Here is a 13,360-nt window from a genome sequence, read left to right on the forward strand (position 1 = left end):
CCGTCAATACAAGGCTGGTAATTCACATGGGCGTGATGTGCAAACCTGGGACTCGGGTTCAGTACAGCCTCATCATGATATCATTTTATTGGAGCATCCCTCACTTGGTCAATGCACTACCACTTACTTTCATGACCGCGCAGCCTGGACTGCGTCCGATCGCGACTTGGTCGCTAATACTTGTAGTATGAAAGGCACAGGGGCGGCCTTTTGAATACCCCGGGCCGGTCAGCTAGTCCGGTGCTTCCAGAGCTCTAGACTATCGCTCGTCGCTGGCAATGGCATATACCATTTCCCAAATGTCTCGGCTAGTCATAAACATTAAATGAGAGCTTCTGTGGTCCCGGGGGTCGGACCCGGCCTCAGCAACAAGGGAGGGACTTATCGCCGCGATAACAATAAAAATCAGCCTCAAGGTCAAAGTTCATTGGGGCCCGTGAATGATTAAATGATGCAGTAAAACGCGATGTGTGTGCGGCAATATACCGTCACATGATGGCATAACAATATCTTCCAAGTGGTTTGTACCCCATTCCTTATCATGAAGAAGGAGCGATAAGAACCCTGAACACACCATTTACTTGGAAGCTCAGGCTCGGGTTGTACGAAATATCAGAATAAATCTTTCACACTCCCAAAGGGTGCGTGAACCTAATCATGTAGTCGGTGGCTGTGTACATTTCAGCATTCTTGTTGCAAACTTCTCCCCAAGACCATGGTATCACGCAAAAGGAACAGAGATATTGAGGAGGACGAAGAATCATCGTCAGACTTTTCACTAGTTCAACCCGCTTCAGACGACGAATTCGATGTCGACATCTCTAGTGCTCTCACAGGCAAGAGACCGAGAAAAGACAGTCTAATCGAAAATAACCCGGATGATGACGACGGCATTGAAGAGTTGATTCACGATTCTATCTCCAAGCGAAATATGAAAGGCGGTACTGAGATGTTGAAGAAGATTAAGAGTAAAGGGAAAAGCAAGGGTGACATCGGAGGTGGAAGCTTCCAAAGCATGGGTATGTGCTCCTATTCAATGAATATCCTGTGCTGATGGTGATGGGCCTCTCTAGGTCTGCACCCATCGCTTCTGCGTTCATTGACGCTCCAGGGATATCGCACACCCACACCTATACAACGTGCATCCATTCCTGCCCTTCTTGCATCTCCACCACGAGATCTAGTCGGAATGGCCCGGACTGGTTCTGGAAAGACTCTTGCGTACATGGTACCTTTAGTACAGCGTCTTGGAGGCAGACATGCACATACTTTTGGAGCTCGGGCAATTATCCTAGTCCCAGCACGAGAGCTTGCCACTCAGGTTGTCAAAGTTGGGAAGGCACTCGTGCGAGGTTGGACAAATGATGCTGCGCAACATGCGGGCGATGATGTTGACGATGCTTTGAATAAAAAAGGCGAAAGCTTGCGCTGGAGTCTGATTGTAGGCGGCGAGGGTCTGGATGAACAGTTTGAAATGATCAGTAATAACCCAGATATGTACGTGCATTTCATTCATGTGGGTATTGTCTGATATCGTTCTCGATTTAGTATCATCGCAACTCCTGGTCGTCTCCTCCACCTAATCGTCGAGATGTCACTTTCCTTGTCGTCCGTGCAATATGTTGTTTTCGATGAGGCAGACCGTCTTTTTGAGCTTGGTTTTGCTACTGCACTTACAGAAATTCTTGCTCGCCTTCCCACGTCTCGTCAGACCCTTCTTTTTTCCGCGACCCTCCCGAAATCGCTTGTCGAGTTTGCCAAAGCAGGCTTGTCCGACCCCAAACTTGTGCGACTAGACGCGGAGTCGAAAATCAGTACTGATCTACGAATGGCGTTTTTTTCTGTCAAACAAGCGGAGAAAGATGCATCTCTTCTGGCACTCCTTCGGGATATCATCAAAGTCCCCTATGGAAGCACCGAATCATTCAAGGAAGGTGATACAGAATCCTCGGGCAAACACAAGAAGGGGAAGTTCAAAGCCAAACACCCAACCCATAGTGCGCCTCACCAGACACTCGTGTTCGCAGCTACAAAACACCACGTCGAATACCTCTCTGTGCTCCTCGCCGCAGCTGGTTACGCTGTCTCTGCTCTTTACGGCTCGCTGACCCAATCTGCTCGGACATACCAAATGAATCAGTTCTTGGCGCAAAAGACCAGCATATTGGTGGTCACGGATGTTGCAGCCCGTGGCCTCGATATACCAGTTCTTGAAAATGTGGTAAACTACGATTTTCCTGTCGGTGCAAGAATATTCGTTCACCGCGTGGGTCGCACGGCCAGAGCTGGAAGAAAAGGTTGGGCGTGGAGTCTCGTTGCTCATGGCGAGTTGCCATATCTATGTGACCTGCAACTCTTTCTGGGCCGGCCGTTGATTACTTCGTCCATCCCCGCATCGGCTACAACGTCAGAAGAGCCTTACACTCAATCACTACTCTTTGCGTCATTTCCACGAGATCTGATGGATTCAGAGGTCGAGTATGTTCGTACACTGGACGAGTCACAGAATACGCTGCCAACCCTACGTGCAGTCATGGGACGTGGACACGCGATGTATGAACGAAGTCGTGGAAAGGCCAGCCCGGCGAGTTATCGACGTGCAAAGGAGCTTGGACGTAACGGACAGGAAGGTGTCATACATCCCGTCCTCACGTTAATGCAGGACGGCGATGGCGGAAAAGAAGATACGAGAGAAATGGAGGAGAAGCGTGCTGCGATCGTCCGTGCGGTCAGCGCATTTAAGCCTGCTGAGACGGTGTTCGAGGTTGGCACTCGTGGAAAAGCGGCGACTGCTAATGCTGCACTTATGAAAGAACGGAGGAAGGCGCTTGCAAAGGCCGTAGAGCGGGCAGGAAATTCAGGGCCCAGTTCTTCTACTGTTGTCGACACAGACCAAGGCGGTGATGACGGTCTCGGGGAAGGTGGAGATGGTGACGTGGAAATGGCAGACGAGGAAGACATCGCGGTTCGTCTCCTCAAAACTCCAAGTGTCGATACTGATTTTCTGCAGGCTGTTTTCCATGTCTCTAGCAAGAAGAGCAATAACTTCCGCGATGATGATTATTACATGTCCCACTATCAAAAGGACGCCATAACCGAAAAAGGGTTTGTATATTCCATCTATTCCTGATCATCCACACTGAAATACAATATGATATCTTCCTAGCTACTCGCTCACAGACGGAGCTTCTTCCTTTGCCGCTCAAGCTCAGGGTGCCATCCTCGACCTTGCAGGAGATGAGGACACTATCGGTGCACGTCAACGGCACCAGAACAAGTTGTCATGGGACAAGAAAAAGAAGAAATTCGTCAAAGGGGGCGGAATTGGCTCCGACAACATGAAACTTCTGCGAACAGAGAACGGCACTCAATTGCCTGCTACATATAAAAGTGGCCGGTTCGACGACTGGAAGAAGAAAGCAAGGGTGTCGCTGCCAAAGATCGGAGAAAGAGAAATGGAAAGGAGGGGTACTGGTGCGGTCGGGCCTGGAGGGAGGAGATGGAAACATAACAAGGTCACGGAGGCTAAGCCATTGGACAAGCTCAGCAAAGATTACGAGCGCAAGTCGAGGCAGCTCAAGAAGAAAGAAGTGGGTTTCGCAGCGGAAGCAGGCGAGGCAAAACCGAAAAGTCCTGGTAGAGCGAAAAATATCAGAAGTGGCGGGCGTTTCGGAGGGAAATCAGTGGGCAGAGTCAAGACCGAGATCAAGACAGTCGACCAGATACGCAAAAATAGGATGGTCGCAGAACGGAAGAAAGCTAAGAATGCTCGGCCGAGTCGCAAAGGAAGGAGTTGATTTTTACACTATTTTTCCGGTATCTGTTGTTCCCCTACGTTTGCGTATGACATGTCATTGTCAAGCCGCATCCGAGTACTCCCACCTTACTCCGGAGCCTTTTACTAACGGCACGTCGACACCCTGCATTAGGTCTACCCCAACGCTTCGCAGAGCGTTTACACACCATTCGGGGTATCCGGTGTCACCGAAGTAATCGAAGAAGAATGACCTTAGGTACTCAGGGAATCGACCTTCGAGAATAGCATCTCTTGCACCGCCCATAACCCGGGCCTGAAAAACAAGGTTGTGAATTGTGAGGGCTGATGGGTGACCAAAGATCAGCTAAGTATACCACAGGAAACAGATTCGAATTACCGTGGGCACCAGCTGTCTCTATCGTGACAATGTGGTGCAACACAGCTCGGGACATGCCGCTTGCACATGTCGGACAAGGGCAACTCTTGTCTATAGGATCCATGCTCTTTGTGTGCTTTCCGAGCTCTATTCATCAATCAACGAGTCCGCATCGCATTGACATATGCCAAAATAAACCTACTGAGGTTGAGGGGACCCTTGAAAGTCAAGGCCACACCAAATCTTGCAGTCCGAGTAGGGAACACGCAATCCGCCTGAGCAACTGTCGGAGAACTTCACGCTAAGGTGCACCGATCTCAAGCTTACCATGTCAACACCCAATGCGACGCAGACCAGTAGATCTGTAGTGACGATCAAGATTAACTGCGAGGAGCAAGCGCTTCAAGCACCTTCTGCAAAACCTACGCCCATGGAATAGCGGGGCCCTAAGTGCGCAGAAGTTTACAGGGGACTTCACAGAAGAAATCCATATACTCACGATCTGAAGGTAGCCGGTCTGCACACTGCTTGATACTGTGCGAGATCAGGTGCACAGTGACGGCCCAAATTCAAACTTACATCTTCCAGAACACGTCTCAAAAAGGTGCATCAGGTCGTCAAAGCCTCTAAATTAGTTAAGGAACCCACCCTTTTCTTCTCCTCCACTAAGACCCCCGATAGCATACCCGGTGACTTGGTCCTTCCGCTCGATCATTGCATCAAGACATAGATCTCGCAAGGCTGGGTCCAACCCTCCTTGAACAATGGCAAAAAGGTTTTGTTTGTCTTTCCGGCCGGATTTTTCATGCTGTTCAATGCAACGATCGAGCCATCGAACAGAACGGTGCATGGCCTCGCCAACTCGAGGTCCAACAGTCAAACTACTAACTGAGCTAACATTAAACACTGGAAAATATCTGATATGAGTAGCCTCACCCACGTCATCTAGTTGCATGATAATATCCGCTCCGATTGAATGCTGTATAGAAATACTTTCTTCAGGCTGCGCCGCTCATCAACAGAAGAAGCGGTAGTAATCATTAGGGACCAACCGTCAGCATTGTGGGCTCTCCATTGAATGGACTAGCAAACAAAGCACCATCCTCGGTGATTTTGGTGAACTTGCTCAAAGAGACCAGCTGGAAGCCTCCGCTGTCCTTCGAAAAGCTAAGCTTGAGCGCGACAAGTTTCTGAAGTTGCACTTACAGTGAGAAGGTTACGGTTCCAACCTTGGAATTTATGAGCCCCTCCCGCTTCATCAAGGACTTTAATCCCAGGTCGCAAATTCAGATGGTATGTGTTATTCAGAATGAGTGTGATTCCGAGCGATTCAACCTGTTGTGGGGTCAAGCCTTTGATCGCTGCCTGTGTTGCTACGGGCATGAATGTAGGGAGCATTGTGACGCCATCTGTGAACAACAACTTGAATCTATCCTGCCGTGATGACCGTAGTACCTGATAAGAACCAGTTACTTACGGGCAAGCTCCATTCTGCAAACTCGTGCTCGAGTTGTGTGGCATTTTGCAATAACTTGAAATTGCATATTTCAAGAATCGATCGCAGGAACTCAGAGAGGCAGATGAGTCTGCAAATTACGAAAGCATAGATTCTAGAAGTTGCTCGTTACTCGAGACGCCTGGCTACCAATAATTCTAATATGATACTTTATCAGTTATGATCACGTGATTTTATTTTAGCAATTGCTGCTTTCTTTCAACTTGGATTGATGGTGAACACACGAAATAATGCTTAAACCTGTTCGTAGATGGCCTAGTACAGCTCACCGAATACCCCTCAGGTGGAAGTTTATCCCTCGGACTAGAAATTTACATTCAGGACGAGACCTTTTGTCAGAGTTGAGTGCCCGCCAACTCATTGCTGATGTGACGCGGTGAGAACTATCATATTCATAAAGTGGGAGGATGTATGTATTGACGTGTTCCAGCCCAGATGATTTCGCTAAGCATTTGCAGAAAACACGCACCATCTATGCTGGGATTGACCCAACGGCAAAGTCTTTACATGCGGGTCATCTTATCCCGCTTCTCTGTCTGTTGCATTTCCGCATGAGAGGGCATAACACGCTAGCACTTGTAAGTTCGCGTATTTATATATTGGAAGTTGACTGAATGTACCCAGATAGGTGGAGCGACGGGGCTTGTCGGAGATCCCTCTGGCCGTATGATAGAACGCTCACTGTCCGAAAAGGCTCAAATCGAATCCAACACTGTCAAACTCACCCATTCTATTCAGCAATTTTTCTCTCGCGCGACAGAGTATGCCCTCGATAAGGCTCCCTCCCTGGCCACTTTTTCTCAACTTCAGGTCGTCAATAACGTAGACTGGCTAAAGGAATTGAATCTTCTCGATTTCTTGCGGAGTACCGGCATTCATTTCCGCGTGAATCATATGCTGGCAAGGGATAGGTCCGTCGCTTTACCTTCCTACGTTTCCTTTTGTCCATGACCATGTGATGTAGTGTAAAATTGCGAATGAGTGCACACAATGGCATCACGTTCACCGAGTTCACATACCAGCTTCTCCAAGGTTACGACTTCTACGAACTTTTTCGCACGATGGGATGTACTATTCAAGTGGGTGGATCAGATCAGTGGGGGAATATTCTTTCCGGCATCGACCTCATAAACAAAGCCCAAGGAGATTGTGCTGGATACAATGAGGGATGTTTTGCACTGACCACACCATTGCTAACAACCTCACAAGGCGAGAAGTTTGGAAAGAGCGCGGGGAACGCTGTATGGCTTGATGAAAAACTCACAAGTTACTTAGACTTCTATCAGGTATGCTGGCTAACTATCACCGGTCATCAGCTCAATTCTTCCGGCAGTTCTTCCTTCGTACAACGGACGCTGATGTTGAGAAGTACCTCAAGATGTTTACTCTACTTCATGTCGAAGAAATAGACGCTGTTGTGCGAGAACATGAAATTCAGCCTGAACGCCGATTAGCGCAGAAACTTCTTGCCAAAGAAGTCACATTGATGATACATGGAAGTGAGAGTCAACCTGTTGTTCACTTGCACTCTCTGACACGTTCCGCAGAGGAAGGTCTAGAGGCTGCTCGGGTAGCAACCAACGTCCTTTTTGGAACAGACTACTCAACTCTGCACGCGAATGATATCGTGAAATCCCTTGCAAATGACCCACGGCTAGTTCTCTGTACGGAGGACGAGTTGCTCGGAATCACGCTCCCAAACATTGCTGCTAAGTTTGGACTTACCTCATCAAAGTGTTTGTCTGCCTTTCCCTGGTTCCATTGAATCATTTGTTGACCAATACTTTCAGCGGCAGCACGACAACTTGCCCTCGGGAATGGTTTATATTTGAATAACGTATCTCAGCCAGACGTGCACTTCAAGCTTGAGAGGAGTCACCTGATCGATGGACAGGTGGCGATTTTACGTGCCGGAAAGGACACACATTTGATTCTAGCACTGCGTTGAACACCTCTGGCACCGCTACTGTAATCGTAACGCCGCGTACGCGCCAATTCCTGACGACGCCCGACACCGTTTTGGTTCAACTTAAGCTTTGGTTCGACTCTCAAACACTGTCAGATCTGACATGAGTTAGTGTGTTGTTTTAAATTCGAGGCTGTTCAATGTGTAATGTGTTTGCTAGAGCGAGCCTGCCCGCTCTCGAAATGCCATGTCCTCCAAACAATAACAGCGGTCACGAAAGCTTGCCCATAAACATTTTCAAAGAAAGCAGAGAGCAGCGGGAGAAAAAGACGATCACATTCAACCGGAAGGTTCGCTGATGCAAATTTACCCAATACTTCGGGCACAGACTTCGTGAGGAGAGTCGCACGCAGTTCGAGGAAATGGTGGGAAATGGTGGCGACGAAGTTGGGCTTAGTGCGACGGACGACACGCAAACCTGGAACATGTCAGATACTCTCGAATAAAGTAGAGGAAGTACAGCGTCCAAGTGAGATTTGATCATCTCTTCGGATAAAAAAAGCCAGGGGGGATACTGTACCAACAGGCAAGCAAAAGAAAGAGCTTGGCGAGAACTATGGGAGAGTTGACGCATGAAGGAACAGTGGTGATAACCTGTGCTCTCGAAAACACCAAGCGACAGCGAGAGATATACATCAGAGGACGTGACAACAATGCAGACACCGTCGAACAATATGCATCCTGTGAACGGGTTTCTACACACCAAGCAGGAGCGGTGATGGGACACGAGACTTCAGCAGCCAGGCACAGAAGGTCTGAGCAGTAGCAAAAATCGCGTGATGATATTGGGGATAATAAAGTGCATCGTAAAATTCACAAATATCGTGAACAGTGGCAGGGGGACAAATTGAATGTCCTCGTCCACCACACGAGAGACGCGCGAAGGCTCCTTGTTCAAGAATGTCCTAGAGAACAGAAAGTGAATGGGTGGTTGAAATCCCGTTATCGTCGGAAGTCGGTGAGGTACTGCGAACATAGTGACTAGCATATGTACCGCTGATTAAGTAAGCACGCTACGAGCGATTCACATTCCAACATCATGTCATCTGGGTCAACTGGGGACCTCATCGTGATCGTGATCGATACACTGGACGAGAGCAGTGGGGTCTCCAGTCGAATGCTACGATACTGTGGCGTCACGCTGGAGCAGGGGCTAGCGATAGCTAAGCTCAAAGCAAGGCAGACAAGAGGCTGATGCATCTATCGCTAAGATCAAGTAGATAAATAATTTATTTTGACGATTCCGTCACGTGATTACCAGTGTCGTGTCCCTATAGGCTATAGTACCTTACTCCCTAACGCTCTTAACTCCCCGAAGTGCTATTTTCTGCCATGAGAGGTACTTCTAGCTACCTCCTTGGAAGTGCACTGCTTGCTTTACTTCCTTCAGCTGCTAATGCGTTCTACCTTCCTGGTGCAGCACCCCACAACTATGTGCAGCGCGATCCTGTCGATTTGTATGTCAATGCGCTCACCCCCATGCTCGCTGGAAGTGACAATTCAAAACTGGTATGATTTTTTCCATGATGTTAGGACTTTACTTTGCTTACTGGTCTTCAGAAATCCCTCATAAATTGTAAGAAGCTCGCCTATTGATTGCAATTAGCAACAGACATTGACACATCACAGACGACTACTACAATCCTCGATTTCACTTCTGCACACCCAACGGAGGTGCCAAGGATCAGCCTGAGTCATTGGGATCGATACTATTTGGCGACCGAATATTCACATCTCCATATGATGTAGGTTGTCATTGGCCGAATAGTCACATATGCAGACTCAGACTACTTTAACAGATAAAAATGCTGCAAGCTAATGCTACTTGCCAAATGCTATGTACCGCCGAAATACCTGGAGAAGATGCTCAATTCATCAATGAGCGAATCCGTGAGGATTATGCTCTCAACTGGCTGGTGGATGGTTTGCCAGCTGCGGAAATGAAGAAAGACATGAAGACTGGGGACCTTTTCTTCGATATGGGATTCAACCTTGGGAATGACGACGACGATATTCCCTACCTAAACAATCATTATGAGATTGTTCTGAGGTATGCGTGCCTAGCTATCAGTACTGAAGTTCATTAAACTCAATGCATCACTCAGATATCATGAGCCATCACCTGGAATTTACCGCGTCGTTGGAGTTCTGGTATGGCCATCCAGGTGCGCAAAATTTTTTGTGTATCATTTATTTTTACTTACATCTTTGTTGCAGCCGCGGCGGGTCTCAAGAAGATGAGAGTTCGCCGGACTGTGATGTTGAAGTTCCAAGGTTGGGTTTATCCGAGAATGAAACCAACAACATACGGTATACCTACCGAGTAACTTGGGACGTAAGTTTGTTTTGAAGGGACTGGTCCCGGCGAGTATCTGACTAACACCCTGCCTAAGGAATCTGACACGCCATGGGTACGTATGACGGGCAAGACATGTGCTCAGTCTTTCTGATCATTCATAGGCAACTCGATGGGACAACTATCTCCATATTTTTGACCCCCGGATACATTGGTTCAGCCTCGTCAATTCGATTGTCATCGTTGTCTTCCTTTGCGTCATGGTGGCCATGATTCTATGGCGCACTGTTTCCAGAGACGTGATTATTGCTAGCTTCACTATCATAATTCCAAGCTGACGTCCATGCAGATTTCACGATACAATGCTATCGATCTTAGTGTGGGTGATCAACACTTTATACGTGGTTGTTCTGACGGCAAACGAAATGCAGGAGGATGTTCAAGAAGACTGGGGTTGGAAACTCGTGCATGGAGAAGTTTTCCGCGCACCCAGATATCCAATGGTGCTCTCTGTCATGGTAGGAAATGGAGCTCAGCTGTGCGCCATGTGCGCTGTTACCCTTGGTAGCTCCCTTAAATCTTAGATCCCTCCGTTAACTGTCTAAAAACGATATTTAATAGTCTTCGCATTGCTGGGATTCCTCTCACCTTCAAACCGGGGCTCTCTTGCAACTGTCATGATGGTGTGCTGGACCCTTTTTGGAGGGTAAGCTGTCTCTTCATACCGAAGCGCTCAGTTGCTTATGAAGAGATATCAGGATCGGAGGTTATTATTCGAGTAGAATATATGCATCACTTGGTGGCGTTGATAGAAGAAAGAATACATTCCTTACAGCCACCATTCTCCCGACGTGAGCCTTCCCGTCTGCAGCATTATTCTGATTACTCGTTGGCTGATCCCGTTTACTAGGCTGGTATTCATAGTGATATTTTTGTTGGACTTTTTCCTTCTTGTTGCCGGTTCTTCAGGGGCCGTTCCATTTTGTAAGTTCGAGTAATTGTGTTGGCGACCTTGGAGTTCACCCAGTTTTCACCTACACTAGCCACTATGCTCTTGATCGTCGTCCTTTGGTTTGGGATTTCTGCTCCGCTATCCTCGATCGGATCATACATCGGGTCAAGGCAAGGGGTGCGTGTATTGCGTGTTTGATGCAATTGAAATTCATTTAGTTTCAGGGTGTATCACATCCTGTGAGGGTCAACCAAATACCTCGTCAGATTCCACCAGTTCCTCGACACCTTCGACCATGGGTAAGTTTTGGCCAACAACGTACACATAATTTTCAACTCTATTGCAGGCCTCCGCTTTACTCGCAGGGATCCTGCCATTTGGTAAGATATAGCTCATCGTTCAGTTTCTCGTTACTCACCAGTTTTGTCAATGCTGTAGGGGCTGCGTTCGTGGAACTTTACTTCGTCATGTCTAGCCTCTTTGCATCTCGCGCCTACTATGCATTTGGTTTCCTTGCGCTAACAGCAGGAGTTGTTGCACTTACCACTGGTACTGTGACGATCTTGTTCACGTATTTCAACCTTTGCGCTGAAGAGTACAGGTATGTGGAGGTATGTTTATTTGTAATTCATTGTCTCGATTCTCCCTGCAGGTGGCATTGGCGTGCTTTCTTAACTGGCGGTGGAAGTGCATTTTGGATCTTGGCCTATGGACTCTTCTACTGGTTATCCCGACTTTCGCTGGACTCGTTTTCAAGCGTTGCATTATACCTCGGCTATTTGTTCTTGATCTGCCTTTTCGACTTTATTGTCACGGGTAAGGAATGTCTCGTGATCATGACAGTAGAGCTCAATGGTTTTGTCAAGGGACTATTGGATTCCTCGCATCTTACTGGGCTGTGCGGCGCTTGTACAGTGCAATTCGTGTGGACTAAGTACTGATTGTAACTTGTTTGGACTTTGCGCTCATATAAATTGATTGGATTATGCGGCACGCGCGAATTTTAGGTTTTCAGTGGAGAAAAATGCAAACCAAGGTAAATGGAGGCAGGCATAGACAATGAGTAAAATTCCAGTTATACGACCCAGATCTAGGTCTGAATTAGATGTAGGGATTACTATCTATGTGTAATGTCGTCGATGTGTGACGACAACACTGATGGACGGTCAGACAGTAGTAACGTGGATGAACGTATAGGATTGAGAGGGGGTATCATACGATAAGTAGTCAGTACAATGTGGTTAGCTATATATAGGGAACAGTATCGTGAGCGGTGTCCAATCAGGTAGAGATATACAGAACGTCTGAGTCACGACGTCATTATCTGACATCATAGGTAGATGAGTTGCGTCATAGGTAAGCGTCATGCTTACACCCTTTCCCTCCATCATTCAGGCCTTTCCTTTTCCCAAGCGTCAAGAGCCTCGCAGTCCTCCAAGTCCCGTCGTGGCAACCACTCGTCGTCTTCTTCGCCGAATCCGACCCACCGGACGAGATACTTCCTTCCTCTTCCGACCTTCCTTTCGTCCAAGATCTTTTCGATGAAATTCTCAAGTTGGCCGTCTGCTGTGACAACCGGTCCGGGTTTCGGGTGTTCACGTGAGGGAAAAAGAGCGGGGTCGTTGGGTTCGAAAGCGCGAAGCTGACTGACGTGGAACGTCGGGAAGATGTTTGGTGAGTTCGGCAGGTCTAGTGTATAAGTAGAGCTCTCAGGGTGCGCCTTGACGACGGTGTAGGGGCCGTCGTATCTTGGCATGAACTTTGCTACCCGATTGTCGCTCTTTTGGATGTATTCGCGGCGACGATGTTTCGTTGCGAGCATCACACGGTCCCCTTGCTGTAAGACGAGATGCGGCGCTCTCTTCTTGTTTACCGAATATGCCTGAGCTGCTTTGCTTGCGAGCAAGCTATCTTGAGCCTCCATTAAGTCCATGCTAAGCCTCGAGAGTAGCGAGCGCGCACGCTTTTCATCAGAGTCTTGAGGTGTTGACGTGGATGGTACGAGGGGTGGTAGTATCCTTGGCGTTCTTCCGAGGTGCAATTGGAACGGTGCAAAACCTGTACTTGCGTTAATTGTGCTCATGATGTGAAAACGTACCCTAGGCAGCGCCTGCACCCAGTTTTTCTGGTTCCGGTTCACATAATAGCGTAGGCACTGCGTCACAGTTTTGTTCGATCGCTCGCTCGAACCATCAGTTTCCGGATGATACGCGGACGACATTTTAACCTTAACACCTGTCAGTTTATGTAATGTGCGCCAGAACTTGGACATGAAAAGCTTATCACGATCCGATATTATTTCCTTAGGAAGACCGTTTTCGCAGAACCAGTTGTCGAAGAACAACGTCGCGAAATGCTCCGCCGAGATATTATCTCTGCAAGGAACGAGCCGGATGTCCGAATTCAATCTATCAGTCATGGTGACGAGCATATTGTAGCCCTTGTCTTCAGGTAATGGCCCGACGAAGTCGATAGCCACTGAATCACCGCGTGCGTC

General features: G+C 48.0%; 5 protein-coding genes across 5 annotated transcripts; 3 read left to right on the forward strand and 2 right to left on the reverse strand.

Annotated features, from left to right (window-relative positions):
- The first annotated feature begins 282 nt into the window (after nt 1–282).
- On the forward strand, nt 283–3,950 carry F5891DRAFT_302633 (P-loop containing nucleoside triphosphate hydrolase protein). The gene is made up of 5 exons (XM_041371274.1): nt 283–1,019; nt 1,074–1,497; nt 1,549–2,965; nt 3,011–3,105; nt 3,167–3,950. The coding sequence occupies exons 1-5, from the start codon at nt 716–718 to the stop codon at nt 3,795–3,797; spliced, it is 2,871 nt and encodes a 956-aa protein (XP_041226225.1). The 5' UTR covers nt 283–715; the 3' UTR covers nt 3,798–3,950.
- F5891DRAFT_1226280 (tRNA-guanine(15) transglycosylase-like protein) lies at nt 3,858–5,754 on the reverse strand (the record flags this gene model as incomplete). Its single annotated transcript, XM_041369506.1, has 11 exons — nt 5,611–5,754; nt 5,340–5,542; nt 5,186–5,290; nt 5,070–5,136; nt 4,778–5,021; nt 4,633–4,667; nt 4,544–4,579; nt 4,461–4,495; nt 4,336–4,408; nt 4,155–4,280; nt 3,858–4,099 (listed from the first exon to the last, which is right to left on the reverse strand). The coding sequence occupies exons 1-11, from the start codon at nt 5,675–5,677 to the stop codon at nt 3,858–3,860; spliced, it is 1,233 nt and encodes a 410-aa protein (XP_041226226.1). The 5' UTR covers nt 5,678–5,754.
- A 71-nt stretch (nt 5,755–5,825) lies between these two features.
- On the forward strand, nt 5,826–7,685 carry F5891DRAFT_302777 (uncharacterized protein). Its single transcript, XM_041371275.1, has 7 exons — nt 5,826–6,025; nt 6,080–6,227; nt 6,274–6,560; nt 6,614–6,935; nt 6,983–7,148; nt 7,197–7,385; nt 7,440–7,685. The coding sequence occupies exons 1-7, from the start codon at nt 5,880–5,882 to the stop codon at nt 7,595–7,597; spliced, it is 1,416 nt and encodes a 471-aa protein (XP_041226227.1). The 5' UTR covers nt 5,826–5,879; the 3' UTR covers nt 7,598–7,685.
- Nucleotides 7,686–8,589: 904 nt separating this feature from the next.
- F5891DRAFT_1033097 (uncharacterized protein) lies at nt 8,590–8,917 on the reverse strand. Its single transcript, XM_041361689.1, has one exon. It carries the CDS (start codon nt 8,813–8,815, stop codon nt 8,597–8,599), a length of 219 nt encoding a protein of 72 aa, XP_041226228.1. The 5' UTR covers nt 8,816–8,917; the 3' UTR covers nt 8,590–8,596.
- On the forward strand, nt 8,918–12,065 carry F5891DRAFT_1033106 (uncharacterized protein). The gene is made up of 19 exons (XM_041361690.1): nt 8,918–9,124; nt 9,176–9,191; nt 9,245–9,360; nt 9,415–9,665; nt 9,721–9,780; nt 9,833–9,950; nt 10,009–10,026; nt 10,076–10,210; nt 10,261–10,290; nt 10,343–10,475; nt 10,533–10,617; nt 10,670–10,762; nt 10,822–10,895; nt 10,955–11,040; nt 11,088–11,162; nt 11,210–11,243; nt 11,302–11,464; nt 11,516–11,679; nt 11,730–12,065. Exons 1-19 carry the CDS (start codon nt 8,948–8,950, stop codon nt 11,795–11,797), a joined length of 1,896 nt encoding a protein of 631 aa, XP_041226229.1. The 5' UTR covers nt 8,918–8,947; the 3' UTR covers nt 11,798–12,065.
- The last annotated feature ends 1,295 nt before the right edge of the window (nt 12,066–13,360 follow it).

This window comes from Suillus fuscotomentosus (genome assembly GCF_016647785.1).
Source record: "Suillus fuscotomentosus strain FC203 chromosome Unknown F5891scaffold_26, whole genome shotgun sequence".
Taxonomy (NCBI): domain Eukaryota; kingdom Fungi; phylum Basidiomycota; class Agaricomycetes; order Boletales; family Suillaceae; genus Suillus; species Suillus fuscotomentosus.

Bases quoted from the DNA above. Each gene is read 5' to 3' on its own strand.
- F5891DRAFT_302633 (XM_041371274.1), top strand. From the start codon at position 716: ATGGTATCACGCAAAAGGAACAGAGATATTGAGGAGGACGAAGAATCA. The intron at 2,966-3,010 runs GTTCGTCTCCTC...GATTTTCTGCAG, and splicing joins CAGACGAGGAAGACATCGCG to GCTGTTTTCCATGTCTCTAG. The intron at 3,106-3,166 runs GTTTGTATATTC...ATATCTTCCTAG, and splicing joins GACGCCATAACCGAAAAAGG to CTACTCGCTCACAGACGGAG.
- F5891DRAFT_302777 (XM_041371275.1), top strand. From the start codon at position 5,880: ATGCTTAAACCTGTTCGTAGATGGCCTAGTACAGCTCACCGAATACCC. The intron at 6,026-6,079 runs GTGAGAACTATC...GACGTGTTCCAG, and splicing joins CTCATTGCTGATGTGACGCG to CCCAGATGATTTCGCTAAGC. The intron at 7,386-7,439 runs GTTTGTCTGCCT...CAATACTTTCAG, and splicing joins TGGACTTACCTCATCAAAGT to CGGCAGCACGACAACTTGCC.
- F5891DRAFT_1033097 (XM_041361689.1), bottom strand. From the start codon at position 8,815: ATGCATCAGCCTCTTGTCTGCCTTGCTTTGAGCTTAGCTATCGCTAGC.
- F5891DRAFT_1033106 (XM_041361690.1), top strand. From the start codon at position 8,948: ATGAGAGGTACTTCTAGCTACCTCCTTGGAAGTGCACTGCTTGCTTTA. The intron at 11,041-11,087 runs GTGCGTGTATTG...ATTTAGTTTCAG, and splicing joins ACATCGGGTCAAGGCAAGGG to GGTGTATCACATCCTGTGAG. The intron at 11,244-11,301 runs GTAAGATATAGC...TCAATGCTGTAG, and splicing joins CGCAGGGATCCTGCCATTTG to GGGCTGCGTTCGTGGAACTT.